Source organism: Antrostomus carolinensis, unplaced genomic scaffold (assembly GCF_000700745.2).
Source record: "Antrostomus carolinensis isolate BGI_N321 unplaced genomic scaffold, ASM70074v2 scaffold1390, whole genome shotgun sequence".
NCBI lineage: Eukaryota > Metazoa > Chordata > Aves > Caprimulgiformes > Caprimulgidae > Antrostomus > Antrostomus carolinensis.
This window is the reverse complement of record NW_010290325.1, coordinates 99,148-120,896: the sequence shown is the minus strand read 5'-3', so window position 1 is coordinate 120,896 and position 21,749 is coordinate 99,148. Positions and strand designations below refer to the sequence as shown.

General features: G+C 38.3%; 1 protein-coding gene across 1 annotated transcript in view; it reads left to right on the top strand.

Annotated features, from left to right (window-relative positions):
• Nucleotides 1-713: 713 nt before the first annotated feature.
• The window catches only part of TENT4A (terminal nucleotidyltransferase 4A), a 47,653-nt gene continuing 26,617 nt past the window's right edge, over nt 714-21,749 (top strand). Inside the window, exons 1-7 of the mRNA XM_010172589.1 lie at nt 714-832; nt 2,385-2,431; nt 3,348-3,468; nt 5,052-5,159; nt 5,840-5,968; nt 7,054-7,267; nt 13,111-13,237. Coding sequence (XP_010170891.1) covers nt 743-832; nt 2,385-2,431; nt 3,348-3,468; nt 5,052-5,159; nt 5,840-5,968; nt 7,054-7,267; nt 13,111-13,237 — 836 coding nt within the window. The 5' untranslated portion in view covers nt 714-742. The remainder of the gene's footprint in view (nt 833-2,384; nt 2,432-3,347; nt 3,469-5,051; nt 5,160-5,839; nt 5,969-7,053; nt 7,268-13,110; nt 13,238-21,749) is intronic.

Sequence of the window (21,749 nt, the reverse complement as noted above, 5' to 3'; positions counted from 1 at the left end):
ATATTTAAGACTTCTCACTTTGAGTAGTTCAGTTGGAGGGTCACTTCCTATATGAATGAATGACTATTAAAGGGCTTGAGTGGTTAAAGGAATCCCTGTTTGTCGAAGTGGTCATTTTCACATCAAGGAATACTCAAATGTCCCTTTTATCGCCCTCTGCAAAAACTCATTCATGTCAGTGGCCTGTTTCCATCTCTGTGTGTACTTCCACACACACACAGAAGTAGGAACTCCCATAAGAATAAACCTGCTTAAAGATTTTGTTGTGCTACTTTACATTTGGATCATTGTGTAATTTTTAAGACTATGCTTTTTTTTTTTTAAAGAAAGTAGTCTTTGGGAATCAGGATTTGAATTTGACCTTCACTGTTGAGCCAATAAGAAGGTTAGTAAATGTCTACTAGTGTTTGCATCTTGTGCCTTTTGACATCTTTAGCATTTAGGTAATGTGATAAGGGCTGATGTGTAGGTATTGTTGAGCTGACTGTGTGGTGCTGCCATGAAAACCAAGTGTGAATATACCTGTCCCAGATCCCAAACCCTCCAGTTTCCCATATGAAAGCCCAAGTGTTGTGGTATTCACCTTTCTTGAAAGTACTGCTGGTTTTGGTGAAATGATGATACTAAATAAAGCCTATGGCCTGGTTTTGTAGAAATTTGTTGTAATTATTAAATTGTCATTGTAACTGATGCTACTTTCTCCTTTAGACTACATGAGGAAATAATTGACTTCTATGACTTCATGTCCCCTCGTCCTGAAGAAGCAGCTATGAGAAGGGAAGTGGTGAAAAGAATAGAAACGGTCATCAAAGATCTTTGGCCTACAGCTGATGTGAGTATAATTTAAGTGTTGATTTGCTTCTCTTAAATTGTAGAGCTTGGTTCACTTAACCTTGCTATTATCTTTCTGTGTTTTAGAAATGAACAGATAAGACTTCAGACTTAAGGCAATTAACTTAATGTCACAGCTCTTGCAGTACTTGGCAGTTTATTTTCAAACAGAGGAATTTAAAACCTAGATTTCAGGTTAATGAAGGCTACTTTTTTTTTTTTCATTTTGAGAACTAGGGATGTGATGAAGTGTCCACTTTATAAAAGTAGTGCATTTCTTAGTTTTAAAAGCTTATTAAATTGATTGTCTCTGTGCCTATCTTCATTTTGAATATTAAAGTGACAGACTATCTATGTATCCATTTCTGCAGTGAGTCCTGGCTCTGCGGATATTTTTGTAAATACGAGTATTTTACAAAAGAACAGTTAAAACTCCAGAGTTTATTTTTGGTTTTTTTTTGTCCCCTTGGCAAATTTGACATTCAGGGAATTACTTTAGCCCTGCTTTAGTGGAGAAATTTGACTTCTTGAGATATCTTGCAACCAAAGTTGCTGTATTTTCAAACCCTTTATTATCCAAAGAGTAAATTTCCTCCAAACAAGAAGATCTAAGAGGAATGTAATGTAAAACTGTATTTCTAGCATCACCTTTCTGATTACCAGATGTCATTAACATTAGCGTTGTCATTAACAAGCAGAAAAACATTTCAGACCACTGTGATTTCGTAGCCTTCCACAATGAAGAGTGAGGGCTGTGGCCACAGTACTGAGCTGAATATACTGTAAAGCTCATCTGCTTCATCCTCACCTGCAATTTTCCTTTGTTAACATTTTTCTAGCTTGTGGGAACAGATATAAACACTGAAATGGCCTAGTGTTTCCCAGCTTTTTCATAGGTCAGTTCAAAGAAGTAAGCTTGTAAATTTTGCTCTGTTGTAAGAGAGGGTGAAGAATGTCTTAAATCTCTAGATTGGAAGCACGCTAAAAGTATTTGATGTGGGCTGTGAATGTCTCTTCAGCATACCTTCTTTTCTGTACACAAATACCCCGCACAGTTCCATAGTCCACCTTACTGTGAAATCTGGAGTATTCATGTTTCTCTGAATTACATGTTTAGATGCACTTGTTGGTTTTAAACCGAAAAATTTGGAAAAATGTTTCCCTTAAACTCTTCAAATTTCAGTAAAGCTGTCTCTATGAGGAAAGAAGGGACAGGAAGGAGGGAAATTTATAGCAGTTTATACTTCTGTTGAACTGGAAATAAATAGTGAAAAGGACTTGTTTGTTTCAAACGTTTATGCTCTGCTGCTAGCAGGATTGGTAGTCATTTCATGTTAAAAAAGACACGATTTCCTCTAAAGTTGCATCTAGAAGAGAAAGTGTATTTGTACAGGCTTAACAGAATATGTAGTAAAGTAAGTTCAGTAACTTTTTCTGCTGTGCCATATCCTTAACAGATCCAGAAAAATCTTCAGTCTTTTGAAAGTGAAATGAAAAGAGCATTCATAAGTACAAGAAATTTCACTGATGTGGGTTTTTTTTTTTTTTTCCAGGTCCAGATATTTGGCAGCTTTAGTACAGGGCTTTATCTTCCAACTAGGTAAGTAATAATTTACTTTTATATAAAAGCTTATCTTCTTTTAGAGTAATGGTAAATTTTAAAGGAGAATTTAGACTGGAATGCGTAAACCTGTCAAACTTCCAGTAAAATTTTTGCCTAATGTCCCATGTGACAAAAGGAAGAGCTTTTGAACTTACGGATTTGAGATAAGTATTTGATATATCATTGTGCTGCTCTAGGTACTTTCTGACCTTTTGGTGAATTACCTTTTCTTCCCTGTGTATGGGGTTACTCTGTATTTTCAAAACGCAGTGAAATTGAATGTTTTATGTTTCCTGTGTAAAGATTGTGTTTTGTTAAATAAGGGGAATTGCTGAGGGTATGTCAGTTATCACAAAGTTACTGTGGAAAGTCAGAGGAGTCATAACAGCTGTGTTTTCCCACTTTTTTGGAGAGCAAAATATCTTTAGTTCAGTGCATCATATTGTGTAACGGTTCAATAGATGGATGTGAAAAACTTGTGTAGCTGTGTCTTAAGGACTATGTCTTTACATCAATTAAATTTTCAGCAGGCAAGCACTGGAAATTTCATTTCTATGAGTAAAAATCACTAATAAATATTGTTTGGACTGTCAACATGGATAGATGAGGTATGGGATCGGGCTGTGCAAGTCAGGGGAGGGAGCAAGAAAGGTAAAAGGGCAAGGAGCTCAAAAAACTCATCAGAGAACTGGAAGCAAGAAACTAGAATACTACTTTGGGTCCTGAAGTGCACTAGATCATCTCTTACTTAACATTGCTAAGGGAAGCTTATGGGGAGCCTAGATTAAAAGTTGCAAAATGGTCACCCTGCAGGGCTTGTAAGATCTAGAATGCGAATTTTACCTTTTTTTTTTTTTTGTGGTATATTATACTTTAGACTTGATGGATCTCATGCTGTGTTCTTTTTGTCTAGTGATATTGATCTGGTTGTTTTTGGGAAATGGGAACGGCCCCCTTTACAGCTGCTGGAGCAAGCGCTAAGAAAACACAATGTGGCTGAGCCATATTCCATTAAAGTACTTGATAAAGCTACGGTAAGTAATAGTCTTTGGAATACTGAACTGAAAAGCTTTCAGAGGCTTTAAGGTGTTGGTGATAAATAGTGTTCTTAATTCATGAAGCAAATTATATTGTCTTCAGCACAGTGTTTTGCTCTGTGCAAGATTTTAGTAGAATGTGTATTTGCTTAGCAATAGCACACAGTTTTTTACATTGACAACGGTAATTCTGGGTACTGTATTTGCTGGAAGGCCATACTTTATTCTTATGTGGGCAATAAAGTTCTGAAAGTCAGTACTTGCAAAATATCTAGTAAAATAAGTTAACTATTTGTATAATGTTTTTGCACTGAACTTTGAGAGGACTTTGTTCAGCCAGGGGCCAGTAACTAGAGCTGAAACTCCGGTTTTTCAGATTGTCTTGTATCTGATAGCATAGTGAAGTGTTCCAAACCTAACATTTCTTTTTCTCTTCCAAAATACGCTGCTTAAAAGCTTTATTTCATTTGTAAAACTGTTGTGTAGTATCCCTTGCATCTGTCTCGTAAGCCTAACGAATCACATTGAATATGCTAAGAACTTAAAATATGAGAATTTTGTGTTACTGAGCAAGTGGCTTTTTCTCCAGGAGACTAAGCAGAGTATTCCAAACTTCTATGAGCAAGCTGTTACGTTTTGTGGTCTCTGAAGTAGCGTGACTGTTTTACATCCAGAAGATTCCTATGGCTTCTGTTGGAGTAGCAGTACCTAACAGTAGCTCTGGTAATCCTTGGTTTATCTGAGAATGAGCGGGATTTTCAGAATCAGTGGTACCAGTTAGTGATGGAAAATGGCACTATGCTAGGCTTGTCAATTTTACTAGCCTTTCTTATTTTATTCCCTCTGCTGTTGATATAAAATGATGCTATTCTGCTCTTTTTTGTTTTCCATTTCAGATTAAAACTACAAGAAGTTAAATTTAAAGTAAATGTTATCAGCTGAAGTTTGGGTTATGATTGTAAGACCATTTTGTAGGATATTGCCTTCAAGGTGGTGATGTGAGACTGAACTACATATTCAGTAGTTCTATAATAATGCTGCCAGAAGAGGAAGTACTGCTACTCCTGCTTTGTTTTTATCCATTCTTTCTTTTGATTCTGCAGTGAACCAGTTCAGCTTGATAAACCAACAGACAGTGCTTTATTTTTTCTGCTAGGCTAGTGTTCTGTCAGTTCAGTGAGTGAATGGTGCAGTGCTGGGTCAGATGAATGCAGTTCCCACAAGTTACGAGAATGGAATGTCTCCCATTAACAGCAGCGAGTCATTAAATTAAGTAAATTTAGTTGTACAAAACACTGATATTGGAACTATGAAGGCAGATATCTAATAGCTATGTGAGAGTACATGAGTGATCATAAATTAATGTGATCATACATGCCTGTGTTTTTAATCACCTCACAAAAATATGTTCACTTGTCAGTCAAGTTAGGATCGCTACCTTTTCTCGGAACCATGTTTTCTTGTCTTGATAGCTGCATTCATTTGGACTGATAGTATCCATGTATCTAAATGAGTAAGCTGGAGAATAGCACCAGTGTTGCATTTCTGGGGTTCATAAAACCTTGTTTTAATCTTTTCAGGTACCAATAATAAAGCTTACTGACCAGGAGACAGAAGTGAAAGTTGACATCAGTTTTAATGTAGAAACTGGTGTGAAGGCAGCTCGATTTATCAAGGAATACATGAAGGTATCAGCCATATAATGAATGTTATACTACTAACCAAGGATAGGTCACTTCTGAAGATTTATTGCTGAAGACTATTTTCATTAATACTAATTAAGCATGAGTATTTTAATTTATTTTCTACTGGTATCTATTGGGTGTTGCCTTTGAGTGCTAGCTGTTTGTGGATAAACCTGTACACTGAAAGGACTTCTACAATCATATCTAGATCTGCAGATACATACTAAACTTTGCTTCTAAAGCAAGTCTGTTCAAATTTTGCTCACCTTGAATTTAAGCAATGCTTGATTATGAATACTATCTTGCTAAACAATGTCTAAATCCAATTCTGTAGCTACATACTTAAAATCAAGTTTACTTTTATGCTCTGCAATAGAAGTACTGTTTAGATGGAAAGCTTTGACTATAATGGGTGACACTGACATTCAAAGAAAGTTATAAAAATCTTCCTGTTTAGAGGGAGGAAGTAAAGCTGTTTGATCAAATAAGAGTTGAATTCTATTAATGTTTCTAGAATTAAAAAAAAAAAAGCATGTTTCAGTTCTCCCTGTAGAAACACTTTATAGCCTGCTACTGAATAACATTTTTGTATCAGAAGATGAATCTTATGTTGAGATTGTGTAGTTTTTTCTTTGTTTTGGAAAGTTGACATTGCCATTGATAAGACTTATTTTGCTTTGCAGAAATATTCTTTGCTGCCTTACTTGATTTTAGTATTAAAACAGTTCCTCCTTCAGAGGGACTTGAATGAAGTTTTTACTGGTGGAATTAGCTCATACAGCCTAATTTTAATGGCAATTAGTTTCCTGCAGGTAAGTCTGTTCCTTATTTTTTTCTGTATTCTTTAAAATATTTTGGTTTCTGTACTTATGCCCTGCTATGGTGCTGTTTCTTTAGAATGCACAGTTTTATTGTTATGGCTTGAGGTTTTTTATTATTGATAGCTCCTGTAGACTGCCTCTCAAATCTCTAGGAACTTCTGTTCACTGTGTGAACTGAAGCAGCAGCAGGAGCCTTGTGAACAGCATAGGGGCTGTTCATTGCATTCTATACCAGGGCCTGCGATGTGGATTATGCTGCTTTCCTGGGCAGCCAGTTCCAGTACCTGAATCATTTTACTGGTGTTTTGTAAATCTTCCGGGATTCAGATTAGGTCTGTTGCTTCCTAGACTACTGATACTGAATGTGCAGAATAGTTGATTTCAGTATTTATTAAAATGATCAAATCAAACAGTCAAGTTGTTTTTTAATTACATATTGGTTAAGTTTTGACATACTTAAAACTGGCAGATATTGTAGGTAACTGATGAAATAGCTAATGAGTTATAACTTCTTCCAGTGGGTTTTTGTGACAGTAAACTTTGTACAAGTATGATGAGGTACAACATTAGTGTCTCTCAGCAGCTGTGGTAATGGAAAAACCTACATACCCTGCTGCTGTTAATGGTTAATTGAAAGAATACTGTAGATTGTACATACCATATATAATATGAGGAGACTGAGAAAAGAACCGTGTTTCAGTTAAGGTAAATAGATCCTCTCCCACTTCTGAAAACCGATGGATTTTCTCTGAAATATCAGGTATTACTGTGTTACTAGCTAAGCTGTAATGTAGTATGCAGTACTTTTTTAGTGCTTTTGGCTTAAGGGAAAGAATTTGCTAATTCTCAGAAAGCTGGAAGAGAAGGCAAGAATACATTTTTTGGCTTCCAGATGCTGCTGAAGTGCTGCCCCCTCTTGGTTATGTGGAAGTAGTTTAAGCACATGAAGAATTAATGACTCAATTCAGACTTGTGTAAAGAGATTATACTCAACTGTTTAAATGAGAGCTTTTTGTTGCACTCTGTGGTCTGAAAAGCGTTAATTTTTAATAATTAACAACTGTTCTATGTCACAGCTGCATCCAAGAATTGATGCCAGAAGAGCTGATGAAAACCTTGGAATGCTTCTGATAGAATTTTTTGAACTCTATGGAAGGAATTTTAACTACTTGAAGACTGGTATTAGAATAAAAAACGGAGGTGCCTATATTGCCAAAGAAGAAATCATGAAAGTCATGACTAATGGATACAGACCGTCCATGCTATGTATTGAAGATCCTCTCCTGCCTGGTAAGATTGTACACTACTTGTTCTGGCTAAGCTTGTGGTCTCACAGCTTATATTACAATCTCTAAAGTCTGTCACGTGGGTTAAGAAGCTGCACTGAGAAGAGACTTTGCTGGTGTTGAGGTGCTGGTGGAGATGGGTTAATGGATAAGGACCTGAAGCCTCCCAAGATTCATAGCCTAAGCGAATTGGATTGCATGCAGACAGTGCAGATAGATAATGCATTGGAGATTCAGAACTGTGCTGAGTGTATAATAAGAGTCTCTTAACAGTGCTGAGGTTTAGTGAAAGAAAGAGGCCCAGGAAATCCTGGAAGGGGGTTTGTTAGTAGGAACAGCTCTCTGTGTTTCATTATGAGAGAATGAGACTGGAAGGTGTAGCTTTTCCCACCACAGTCTGTGGAGCCTTACTTCAGATACATGGGAAAGAAACGCCCCAGATGAGGTAACTGTCCAGGAGGGTGATGCAGTAGAGACTGCACAGAAGCATGGGTGTATATCCTTGAATGGGTAGCAAGGGAGCAGCTGTATTATGGTGTTGGTATGAAGAGTCTGCTTTGCATAACTGGCTTCTGTGCTGCACAGGGTCCTTTAGAGAGTGCCAGTTCTAGTTGCAGGTATTTTGAAAGTAACTTAATTTTTTTCTTTAAGTTTTGTTTTTTGATTCAGTAGCCTTCAAAGTAATCAAGATTAATTTTGACTGAGCTCCTGAAAAAAATTTCCAGCTTTATAGTACTCAGTTTGGATTCTATTTAGACTGTCACAACTAGCTGAAATTCCAAAACAGCTTTTCAACAATAAAGTCAATTTTCAGTTAATTTGGACTTCAGCATAAGTAATTCTAGAATATAATTGGCACTCAAACTCCATATTACCATGCCTGGTGGGTAGACTGCTTATGTGGAGCACTTTTAAAGCAAATACCATGGATCAGGAGATGAAGTCTGGCACCTTTCTAAACATGCAGAATGTTCATAGTTCTCTAGAACAGGTTGCAAGTGAAGATACTCATTTGTCTAACCACATCTCTGATATGTTTGTAGCTCTGAGTTTGTGTCCATCATGACTCTTACGCTTGGCCAGGCATAGATACGATTTTGCAGAACTTCCATTGTGTTGTTGAGATTTCCTTTAGTACCTGTGTACTTACTTGCCTGAAGACCCACTTGAGTAGCAGCATGAACCACATTTCTTTGGAGTCAAAAACCTTTACTGTCCTCCAGTTCTGCTCCTTCATATCTGCTGAGGACTGAAAGAGAAGAAATTATGCATGCTGTACAATGTTCTAATCACTGATAATAGTTAAGCTTTGGAATTTTTTCTTCTCTTTGATGACTCTTGAGAAGAAAAAAGACATAAATTGCCGGTCCAGTAGGGGCTCTGAATTGCTCCTCCTAGCATAAATCTTGCAGAAGCAAATAACTATAATTTAGAAGAAAGATATCTAGTTATATGCTGTCAAAGAGCTGAAAAGAACTAAATTTTGGGTGAGGTTCTATGGGCTGAGAATATAAATCTTACAGGAAGGAAAGTGTTTTGGCAAGGGAAATGAAAGCTGAGAATAACTTGAAGTTATCTGACCACCATGTCCCATAGGGATATTTTCTGGCAGCTACCACAGAGCTTCAGAACTTACCTGATGGAACTAGGAGGAAAATTATATAGAACAAATAGGATGGTTCTTTGAATTGGATGTCACAAATACAGCCTCCTTAGATTGAGACTTAATGACATATTCCTCCAGTATCTAAAAGTACCTCTCAAGTGATTGTAGATAATGTCTAGAATTTTGTTAATTAGTTTAGTTCTGTTACTGCTTGTGTCCCAGTTAAAAATTTTTTTCTGAGGGTTCAGGTCCTTGTCCAGTTGACGAGTCATCTCTGCTTGATTAGTTTCTGGTCAAATCCACTCCGTGTCTAACCCCATGAGGGTCATTGTGGAGGAGGTGGGAGCAAGTATTTTGATGACGAGTGGACACAGATGTTTTTTTGACTTTTGGCTTGATCACAGCTTTCTCTAAAGTTCTGGTTAAGCCTTGGAAGAAGACTTTGAAAGATGACTTCTTAATCCAGAAATCAGACAAAAAAATACAGGGATGAAAAAAAGCCTTTCAGTTTCTCAAGATTATCTAAGCAGTATAAAAATCCCTCCTATGAGTGTATACACTAGTTCAGCAATAGGATGCTCATAAGAAAGCTTTAGACAGTCTTGTAGGGGACAGGATTAAGTTCAGTGGGATTATTTCCTTTAAGTTGGAGGAACTGCTTTTTCATCAGTTTGAAATGATGATGTCTGGCTAACAGATAAATGTTGTCATCAGAAGGGTATGATATGTCCTTTCTGCTTGCTCAGTACCTTCTGTTAGTTCCTAGATTTGTAAGGAGCAGGCATCAACCTGTTGTGTTGCTGTTTTGGTCATAGTGGGTTTTGCTCAGATTGGGTGCTGTAGGGTTTCCTCTCAGATTCCTCTGATATTGGGCACTAGAGGGTTATAATTTCTGTGATCTGAGAACCAAGATTACAACAAAGATATCAGGAGTCTGTACTGTGAGAACTATCAGACTAATCTAGCTGGTGATGAGTTTTAAAGTGGTAGTTTATACTTGATCTTCATAAATAGACTAAGATTCTTCACCTTGAGTTAGTGTCCCAGGATAGGTAATGAGATCAAAATATTTCCCTTAGCATCATCCAAAGAAGGAAGTTTCTATAAACATCTTGTAACTGCCAGCATTTCAGTTTCTCAAAACAGTTGTCCTTTCTTTGATGTGTAAAAAGTGAAAGCATTCATTTAGGAAAACTGCAAAGCCAGGCACTCAAGTCTGCTCACAGGAAAATGTTGGAGCAGGGTAGGTGATACCAGCCTAGAAGAGATTTGTGAGCAGTTGGTCTAGCAGTATCCTGTCTTGAAAGACATGACTCTGGTTGCAGGTGACAAATTTTTAATCAGTGGTTGTAAAAGAAACCTTGGCATTTATTCAGCAGATTGTTAGGGGAGCTTATTATTTTGTACCTTTTTGAATCAAGTGGTTGTCAAGGTCCTTCAGTCATTTCTGATGCTCAGAACAGGAAAGATTTTGATCTTGGTTCAGACTGACAGTGACAAGAGTAGCTAAATCGCAGTTTAAGCCTTGGAGCTCTACCTGCACTGCTCCCTCCATGAGAAAGGTTGTTCTTCATTCTGAATTGCTATGGGCACTAACAAAAGTTCTAAACCTTAAATTCAATGTGTTTCCTTTGAAAAGAGACTCTTTTAACTTGCAGGACTAATTATGCTTCATGTTGCTTGCTTCTGCATCTTGATAAGTCACAAATATGGGAAGTAGTTAGATTTGAGATTGGCAGCCACTATTGGGATTATCTCTTCTAGCCTCAGTGCAAATGTGTGGTCTTCTAGCTTCTTTAATACGTTGCTTTCTTAATTGCATAGGGCCAGCTCTACACAGACTTGACTGGTAAAGTTTACAGTAGCTTGCATAGTAGCTTTGGGTTCCAAACCTGCTTTTCAGCTGCAGTGCAAGTCAGGAGCTTTGCAGATTGTATAATTGAATAAGACTGTTTATTCAGATATTTTTATGGATTAATTACAGGTGCAGAATGAGGCAGTCCAGGAACCTAGGCGTGCTATGGCATGAGCTATCCTGCCTCTGTTTTCAAATCCGCTTCAGTCAAGACTCAGACACAACTTTGGTGGTTTAGACTGAACTGCCTGAGTTTGCCATAAGTGGGTTAGGGAGGGTTTATGATTCCTTTTGCTGGCACAACATTGGAGGTGGCAACAACTGGTGAAAAGAGTAACCAACAGTTTGTAACAGTAGTGTCTTCATTTTGATGTAACTCCATGCAGGATGCAAGTCAAATGTAGCTGTCTTGGCAACATATTAGACAAAATTAATGCAATTTGAGTGTGTGTTCTTAATTCCTGTTATGTGGATTTATAGACTCATAGAATCATTTAAGTTGAAAAAGACCCTTAAGATCATCAGGTCCAACTGTAGATCGACTTGAATTTAGTGGTAGGTGCAATTGTGTGTGTTCAGCCACTTGTATATATTCAATTTCTGTATTGCTTCTCTTTAATTCTCTTTTGTATACATGTTTAGCAAGTTATGTGGAAGGTGGCATTGTTGCAGGACAGAACAATGTGGTCTGCCCTTGGAAAACCTGTACTGAATTAATCTTTGTTTTTCTAGAAGAATTAACATTTTTGTGTTCTGATTTCTTGACCACTGAAATACCTTGGTCTCTATTCAGCTGCCTTTGGACTAAATCCTTTGAAGTTCTCCGCTATTTTGTAATGCAGCTCTGAACTTGACTACAGTGTTTCTAGATTCTCTATCCTAGGCCCACACTGGTCTCTGCTTCTACTTCAGGATAGAGTCCAACTGCAAATATGCCATTTAGAAAGGCTTCTGTACTTTTGAGCCTAGTAACTGCTGGATACTGCAGTGGTGCATTCTGAACAAGATACTCTTTTACTTCAGGAACAGGAAGTATTTCTTGATCAGCTTTTATTTGACCATAAAAATTTCTGAAGAAATTCTGTGTTCCCATTTCCTCTTATGTTCCCAGTCTGTTTTCATTGATTATGCTTTCCTGTTAAAGTGGCATAATGATTGGAGAATTGAAGGACTAAAATGTGTTGTCAAGTAGTAAAGCCAAGGCTGGTTTTCTTCCCCTGGATGGCAAACCTCAGTATGTTTGTCTGTAATGGCTTGCTGGACAAAATACTTCAGCAAGTGAAAAGTTCCTCTGAAGTAAAATTCAGCCTCATTGGATTCAGTCTTCCAAAGGATAGATTCTGCCCTTTACTTATCAATTTTCAAAGCATATTTTTTGTTAAAACCTGTTCATCAGCCCTGATCTGATTTTTCAAGCTTAAAATAAACGTGTTTGGTGGTTCATCCCTTTCCAGTGTTCTCGTAGCATTTTGAGCATCCTTCTGAAGGAGGGAACCTTTTACTGTAAGCAGCTTTCTACCCACTCAAGATCTAGTCTGTATTTTAGATGTGCAATTTGAAGGAAGTTTTCTTTGTGTTTCTTAAATTGAGTGGTGACAGTGAACCTTCGGTGTCTGGTGCCAAATATATCTGCAAAAAAAGCCCAGATTTTTCTTCTTGCTAGTACTAGCAAGATCTTTCTAGCTGTCTGACAGGAGACCCAATGCTTGTACATTGTCACTGACATACAGAAGCTTTAGCATGTTCTTCTGCAGTTCCTCACAGGCAGCACTGGATTTGGAAGGAATCCTGCTATAAGTGTCACTCATGCTTAAGGAGAGGCAGTCAAGAAGTGTTGCTAACTTAATAAAAATAAAACTGTACAAACTTCTGGAATCCTCTGTGATAGATATTGACAAGCTGGTTTATTCTATAGAGATAAAAAATGAGCTGGTTTATTAATCTGTAGTTTTGCTAAGGTTAAGTAGGGGTTGATTTAAGTATACCTGGCCCTATGAAGATAATGTGGTTGCAGAAGTGGAATTTTAAGCTGAATTTGGCCTGCAGAAACTCTACTGGTAAGTGAGACATGCTTTAAACTGGGTGGGTTCCCTCTTAAAAGACAGCTGTAGGACCTTTAAGCTGACCTCTATCTGTTTGTTTCAAGCACTGGTACATCGGTATTTTAAAAGCGGTGAGTTGAATGCATAATGTTAAGTGTCATTCCTAAGGTTAGATTCTTTTATTGAGATAGGCACACTTGGTTGTTCCTGATATGAGTAGGATGGGCTAACCAGTTTAAACAGAATTAAGCTATATTGTTAAGGCTTCTGAGCTTTAAGTATGAATAATTTTCTGGTTACTGATATTGAAAAAAGATGATCTGATGACTGTCACATTATTTCAGGAAACGACGTTGGCAGAAGTTCTTACGGTGCCATGCAAGTGAAACAAGTTTTTGATTATGCCTACATTGTTCTTAGCCATGCAGTATCACCACTTGCAAGATCATATCCAAATAGAGATTCTGAGAGGTAATTAGTCCACTTTTTGAATATCCATTTGTCTGTGTAATCAATTAGGAATGCTTGGGTCTAAATCAATAAAAGGAATATTGTTATTTATTGTTTAAGTGCAGCTGTATTGAAATCTGCTCAGAAATTTAGGCTGCCCAGTGGTATGAGAGTGAAATACCTCATTGTGCAGCACTGAAATGGAGACAGCATGACAAAACCCAGGATGAGTCCAATGTGAGGTTCTCTTAGTTTGGAAAGGAGCCAGAAGATAATGTCTTTCCTCAAACATTCTACTTAAAAGTTCTTCAAAGGAAGTTCTACTGGTTTAATGTTTGGTATGATGTATGTCTGCACTATGGCAGAAAGAAATGTGTGTGATTAAATTGCTTGCATAGACACAAGGCTAGAGAACAAGGCTAGAAATTACCCTAGTTCTTTAATACATGCTCCCATAAGCTGTTTTAAAAGGCTTGATCTGTAATTAAGCTATTAAAAGAATCTGTTCAGCTTGGCCATAATGTCAGAACTGCCTTTAAAAGTAGCATACTTCTAGACGTGCCATTTTTAATGCAGTTCTTAATGTCTCTCATAGAAACATGTACAGCTAGTACTTTCTCAGCTCTCAGCTTTGCAAGTTTTCTTTTTTTGAAAGGAGGAGGAGAAAGAAAATGAAGACGTGTCAGCCATGTTGTATTTTCATTCATGTATCCACTCTAGCATCTGTTATTCTAACCCTCAGTACAAATTGGGGCTGGATCAGAGCTGCCTCCCCTGAGACTTCCCTAGAATCTCAATGGCTTTGACCTCTCCAGGTAATTGCAGGGAGGGGTGGCTCTAACCAGTCACATAAGCTATCTAGGTACAATTTCAAACTCTAGTTAAGCTGTTAACTTTAAGCGTTAGTATAATTGGAAGGTGAAATAGTTCTCCTATAGTAAGTTTACCACAAAGTGGATGCAATCTTCCACTTGTGGATTGAAAGCTGACAGTATTTTAATAGTGCCTGTGAACCTCTAGGTTTTCTGTGGTATTAAATTCACAAAGGTTGAGACTGCACTTGTGCCTGTGATGGAGATATAGGAAGAGTGGCACATAGTGTTACACACTGAGATTTGAGACTGTTGTTTTAAGATAGATTAAAAGTGTGTCTGTTAAATGTATACTGGCTGACAATTCTTGTTGCTGAATAAAACTTCATTCTTAAAGATAGAACAACTTGGGGATTCCTAAAGTTTTGCTTGTGTTTTGGGTCCTGACCTTCATTAACTTCTCTGTAGTTCTCCAAAGGATATAGTCATTCTCTTAAGGTACCTGTATTTATTAGAGACATCAAAAAGTATATTTGTAAATACATGTAACAGAAGCCTTAGATGTCATGAGTATGTACACTTTACATGTATACTACTTACTGTATTTGGGAAAATGTTTGAATTTTGTTGCAGCTTCAGACCTGGGGAGAATTCCCAATAGCAGTGTTCAGGCATCATACATCTGATGTGTCTTTCTGCTGGTTCTGGGCTGTGATGTCTGAGTCTCAGAGTTTGTCATGCCAGTAGCTTGCTATTCTGTCAAAGGGGGTGATGTTGCAAGGGGAACAGCATTCAACAAAGTCATGTATGCAAGTAGTTCCACCAGCACCAGTCTTGTCAGTGCCCAAGGACCTGTAGGTGGATGATGAGCTGTTTGGTAACAAATGTGTTGCAGAACCTCAACAGCAGTCTGTGTTCAGTCTCAGTTTTTAGTTAAACCTGATGTGCTTGGGCAATCCAGGTGTATTTCGGATTTCTCTTCCACCTGGTAGGCAGAGTGGTCCAGACTCTGTACAATGACTTTTCTGGTGGCCTGACCTAAAACCTTAGCCATCCAGGAGTCTTTTGCTCCGATCATTTTTTTCCCTTTTCTAGGCTTCTTAGTGGTAGGTTAAACTGTAAACAATGGACTCCCTTTAAGAGCAGTGACTAGCTAGATGACATTCTACTAAAAGGAGCAACAGAGACTCAATGAAGAGCACTTGAAAAGTAGGAAGTTGCAGGAGGCTGAACTCCCCAGACTGACTTGAGTTTATTCAGTTTTGGCATAATTGGGGATAGCTTTCCCTTAAGTGGTGTCTTCTTGAACTGCTGGTGAGTTTGAATTCATATCTGCTCTTCCCAAGGGAACTTTCTGTGTACGGAGTCCTATTTTGTAGGTGACAGTCTCAGTAGATTTCAAATCTTTCTGGGTGGTCAACATTACTGTTCTTTTTCCGGGTCAGTCCAATTCAAAGGATCACAAGCCTAAGTTAAGGCTTTCTAGTCAGCTGCTGCTTCTGATATTCCCAGCATGAAAAAAAGAATCAGATTTTAGTCCTTCAGCATAAGCCTTTTTCTTGTCCATGTTCTGTAGTAGCAATTGTCACAGAATAATACAGGGTGGATTCAAATCACTCCTACCAGAATGTTCATTCAAGCTTCCAAATATAACATCTGGAGTGTAGTGGGAGCTGAAAGCTATCTTCTGTCTGAGTGGAAACAGTAGTCAGCTGAGTCCTGAGGGTAGTACTTAGAGCTACAGAAATTACCTTAACACTGTTTTGTCCTCAATCTCTTGCCCATCTTCTTTCAAGAATGGCTGAGGAGAGGTTTATAGACAGTTCAGATTTTGTTAGAGCAAACAGATTCCCATCATTTTAGAAGGAGGGGTTTTCCTGGTAGGAAAATGAGGAGACTGATCCATTTTGAATCTGTATGACTTGTATGCAATGTCATGTTCGGGGTTGTGACTTCAACCAAGGTGACTGAAAAATCACAATTGATTTTTTAATATTTGGGGACATGAATCTAGCTGTAAAATATAGTTATGGACAGGATAGCTTCTGCTTAAGGATCAGTGTCAGTATGTGCTTTGAACAGCTTTAGTATGGTCTTTGGCCATAGCCTGTCTCTACAGAAGTGTCATCTTAAGTGAGTTAACTAAAGAAGTCTGTAAGGAGTGGTATTTTCATAGAATCATTTAGGTTGGAAAAGATGTTTAAGATCATTGAGTTAACCATTAACCTAACACTGCCATGTCCACCACTAAAGCATGTCCCTTAAGCACCACATCTTTTAAATACCTCTAAGGATGATAACTCAGCCACTTTCCTGGGCAGCCTGTTCCAATGCTTGATAACCCTTTCAGTGAAGAAATTTTTCTGAATATCCATTCTAAACCTCCCCTGGTGCAACTTGAGGCCATTTCCTCTCATCCTCTTGCTTGTTGCTTGGGAAGAGACTGATACGCATCTTGCTACAGCCTCCTTTCAGGTAGTTGTAGAGAGCGATCAGGTATCCTCTCAGCTTCCTTTTCTCCAGACTAGACAACTCCAGTTCCCTCAGCTGCTCCTCATAGGACTTGTTCTCTAGACCTTTCACCAACTTCGTTCCTCCTCTTTGGCCACAGAAGTCCAATTTAGTGACCATTTCCCCAGTTTTACTCTGTTTCTTGATAAACTCCAGGAAACCTTAACAGATTTGTGGCAACAAACTCTTGCTCAGTCATTCATCTTCTTTGACACAGTGGACTATCTGTTACTACCCTGTTCATGGTCTTTATGTTAAGGTGCAGTTTCACACGATACCTTATCTAGCCTAACTGTCTCTGGGCTATCTCTTGTCAGCTGCCCTTTTTCTTCCTTCTCAGTCTGTATGTTCCTGACTCTTGCCTTGGATGAGAACTAGACATCCAGCAGTCAGAAGGTGAATCAGATGAACTCTCTGGTCTAACTGAAAACAAATACATCAACACTTGTGTCATGTTAAGAAGCTGATCCAGCTTGTGGCTGTGTGATGAGCAGCACAGAAGCAAGAGAAGCAGCAGGAGTTCATGTTTGGAAGATGGAGAGAGTGATATTGTACTGTTTGACAGCAATAAGTTATGCTGATCCAGATATGACAAAGATGCATCCTTAGGTTAATCCATATGTCTGTAGATCAGGATGTTGGCTTACATCTCGGCCTGTCACATGGTTCAGATACGAATGTGTGCTCAGACTGCGTCTCTAAACAGCAGCATAGACGCATTTGGGAGGCAGACAAGGTCATGTGAAATGAAGAATGGAAGACTGAAGTGCTCTTCCAGTGTAACTAAGACTTTTGAAACCTTTCTTCAGTTCCTAGAATTGCAGATTGGTAACAGTTTCCTCTTTACTGGTGCCAGACATGTGGTGCAGGTGGATAAGGATAAGGGACTGCCATGCAGACAGGTCACAATTAAGAGTTTGAGGAAGCTTTGGCAGGCTTTTGCTACTGTATGTCTGGAATTGTTGTTTACAGGTGATAATCTTCAAAACAACAGTAGTCTGGACCAGCAATATATAAAGTGATTTTTCCAACTCTGTGCTTGAAAGCTGTTTGGTCTCTTCCTGATATACAGTTCAACTGATCTAACTGCTGACAGTTCTGTATGTTAGGTTTGGATTGCCCCTGGTTGGCCAAGATAGTCCTTGGAGCTCTGGGAGCTGTCAAAGTGAATGTTAAATTTGCCTGCTAGAACTGCTGACACAGAAAACAGAAATGTGCTGTCTGAAACAATCCTTCCTGTGCTTCACATCTTGGATGGTGGGTGGCTGTCACTAGAATGTACGCTGTCTCTTAAGAGGTATCAGCAAAATCAACTTTTCCTGCATAGTATTATTCTGGGTAAAGGTTTTAGATTTATTTTCTTTTTTTAATCCTCATGCTTAAGCAGGTGCTTCTCATGTGCTCCTTAGTCTGCTTTTATATTTCATTGCCCTTTTAATACCAGGGGGATATTATGTTTCATAAATTCAATGAAGACTGTTCTTTCACTGACTTGATGTTTTTTTTCCTGTTCTGTTACTTGTTCATGTGGAGCCTGGCTGGAGCTTTAGATATATGATTTTACTGAATCTTATGTCAGCACTCTGAGCCTTTTAAGAGTGATCTTAAGATTTATTTGTACCTTAGTTGTGCTGTGATGACAATTAGAAAGTGTCCCTGTGAACTTGAGGGCTCGCGGTGTGTAAAAAGAGGAGCTTCTAAGCTCTCATCATAAAATAAACTAGGTATGTAAATAGCTTATTCCTGATTCTATTATATGATAATATTAAGAGAAAAACCTTAAAGGGACAGCTTTCCTAGGAAAGATGTCTAATTTTATTAACCAATTACCTGGTTAATAAACAAGCATCTTTCAAAAATTGTGGGAGTCTCTCATACCATGTAGAAGTTCTGGCCTCAGCCAGTAAAAGAAACACAAGTGTAGAATTTCCTCATACTAAAGACAGGGCAGGCTAATAGGTTTTTTTGTTCCTAAGCATTTTCAGTGTTGAAAACAGATAAAAGCAAAATTTTTAAATGTTTAGTTTAAAAAAATTGTTCTCTGATGCCATGGATGAGCTTGAATCCCATATATATGAAATGGTGTTCTTTGAGAGCAGTGTTTAGTTCGATCACACTTGCTTCCTTTTTGCTGCTGTATTAAGTATATGGCAGTATAGCCTTAATCACCTTTCAGTTTCTGATGTCTCATAGTGGATCTTCTTTAACTTTGGTGAACAATGTAGCATGGATCTGCCTTTTGACTCCTCACCTGCTAACTTAGTGAATTTCTTTTTTTCTACCTTTCTATGAAAAATTAGAGTTTGGGGCTTTGGTCTCTAGTCTCTGTGAAAGGAGCTAGTGAGAGAAGAAATTCCCAGGTTCTGTATGTGCAACTCTGCCACATTTGTTGGTGTAGCAGTAGTTTCACCCTTCACATCTATTTGATAACAGACATTTTTGGTATATCAGTCACCCAGGTTGATAAAATACCATCCTATAGCGTTCATTTTCCCTCTGGTATACGAAAGCATGACTATTGATTTGCATCTGGGAAAGTACTCCAAAAAGCTCCAGACTTGACAAACTCTTCTGTAAGAGCTTATGTTACTCAGTCTATGTTCATTTTCTGGTTCGAAGATCACAGCTGGTAGTAGTTGTGAAATTTATAGGTTATCCAGGCGTAAAAGCTCAAATCTTTCTGAAGGCATTCGCAGATGAAACTTTTTAGCTGCAATATTTCCTTGTCTGTCCCAGTGCTGAAGAAACCCAGCATGTTTATGTTTGTCTCATACTGGCATTGCTGTCTCGGGAACTGCAACTTCAGGGCCACAGCTGATTCCCTGCAGTATTGGTCATCCTTGTCTTCATTCTGTCTCCTCTGGCTTAACTTGCTTTTTGAGATGGAGAAACCAGAACTGCATCATGTATTTAAAATACCTTTATGTCATGGCAGTGTACAATGACAAAGTACTATCCTGTGTTTTATTTATTCTTATACTTAGCTGTTGAACTGTGGTTTCCAAAGAATTAACTATTATAACCCAGATCTTTAGTTGCTGAGTGGTGATAATCATGCCTTTAATTCTGCTTGTAAAATTAAAGATTTTATTTTTCCAACATGCATCTTTTTATCTACATTACATAAGCAGAATGGTGGATGACAGTCATTCTGTCTGTGAGGCCCTTCTGCAGCTATTGGACTTATAACTTTGATATTATTTGGTTCAGTGTTTGCTTAAAATGCTGGACTGTCTTTTTCAGTACTAAAACACTGACATGTCTTTGAAGTTGGAAGACCAAACATGGAACGTGGTATTTGGTCTTGCATGAAATAGTTATCCCTAAGCCAGTAAGAGAATTATTGATCCAGTGGTATTTGGTTTTGCATGAGATAGTAATCCCTAAGTTAGTAGGAGAATAATTGCTTCTTTTTAAAGTGTTACTATGAAATGACCTAATAAAGGTAGTCTAAATACATTTAGGCTATATATGTCCTCCCTTCCCATTATACACCTAAACAAAAAGAAAGTTCCAGTACAGGTACAGTGTACCTTTACTATATTGTTGTGGTTTGACCCCAGCTGGCAACTATGCAGCTGCTTGCTCACTCCTCTCCTGGTGGGATGGAGGAGAGAATTGGAAGAGTAAAAGTGAGAAAACTCATGGGTTGAGATAAAGACAGGGAAAGCAAAAGCCACACACACAAGCAAAACAAGGAATTCATTTACCACTTCCCATCGGCAGGCAGGTGTTCAGTCGTCTCCAGAAAAGGAGGGCTCCACCACATGTAGTGGTTACTTGGGACGACAAACACCATCACTCCCAACGCCCTCCTCTTCCTTCCCCCAGCTTTATATGCTGAGCATGATCTCACACAATATGGAATACCCCTTTGGTCAGATGGGCTCAGCTGTCCCAGCTGTGTCCCCTCCCAGCTTCTTGTGCACCCCCAGCCTCCTCGCTGGTGGGGTGGTGTGAGAGGCAGAAAAGTCCTTTACTCTGTGCAAGCCCTGCTCAGCAATGACAAAAACATCTCTGCATTATCCACGCTGTGTTCAGCACAAATCCAAAACGTAGCCACACACCAGCTACTAGGAAGAAAATTAACTCTAACCCAGCCAAAGCCAGCACAGATGTGAAATACAAAATAAGCTTTATTGTAACTGTTGAAGATTTTTAAAACTAAAATAATATTACCTTCTCCAAGATGGTAACTTTTCACAGCCCATTTTTGTACAATAGTCAGTCTTTCAGGTATCTTGATCATGGAGTTCGTAGTCAGTGTTTAAGCCACTAGTCCCTGATTAAAGGAAAGCTTGGAAGTTTAGTTCTCAAACAAGGACACAATCTCTGCTCAAGAAGTACAATTCAGGTACCTGAATGTTGGGAAGGTATTTTGGAAAAATATTACTTCAGCAGGACCAGGTAGGCTTTTTCTCTGAACCAGTTACTGTTAGGAATTTTCTTAAATTCTAACTTATTCTGGTTTTGGAGCCAGTCTATTTCTTGTTTCCACTGCCTCACGATCCATGGTACTTCCTTTATAACTGTGAGGATCTTAAAGTTGTGTTGTAAATCTGTAAGCAAGGACTAGTGAAGCTCCTGTCTTCGGTGAGCAGGACCAGGTAGGCTTTTTCTCTGAACCAGTTACTGTTAGGAATTTTCTTAAATTCTAACTTATTCTGGTTTTGGAGCCAGTCTATTTCTTGTTTCCACTGCCTCACGATCCATGGTACTTCCTTTATAACTGTGAGGATCTTAAAGTTGTGTTGTAAATCTGTAAGCAAGGACTAGTGAAGCTCCTGTCTTCGGTGTGAAGGTCAGCTGTGGGGCTGTGAGCTTAATATCTTCTTTGCATTGCATAGCTGTTCTGATCCAGATTCTGTGGAAAAAATATTTTCTGTATGGAGAAATGGAAGAACCTGTAAAGTGCTTTTATCAAGAACAGTGGTATCTGCATGTACATTCTTGATAATTAAGATGCACTCCATTTAGAAATATAAGGTGAAAATATTACCTGTGTGTCACTGTTTGCATGTTAATATGGTAGAAGACAAGTAATACACTAGTTCAAAAATCGTGATGCTTCATTAGATTAAATGGTGCACTAAGGAAATGAAAGTTCAGTAGGATTCTTTGGATAGGGATATCTTAAACTGACTGTTAGCATAATTTGATTGCTTGTTGAAATGCTTGCAAATATGTAACCAACAGTCTTTGTTTAATAC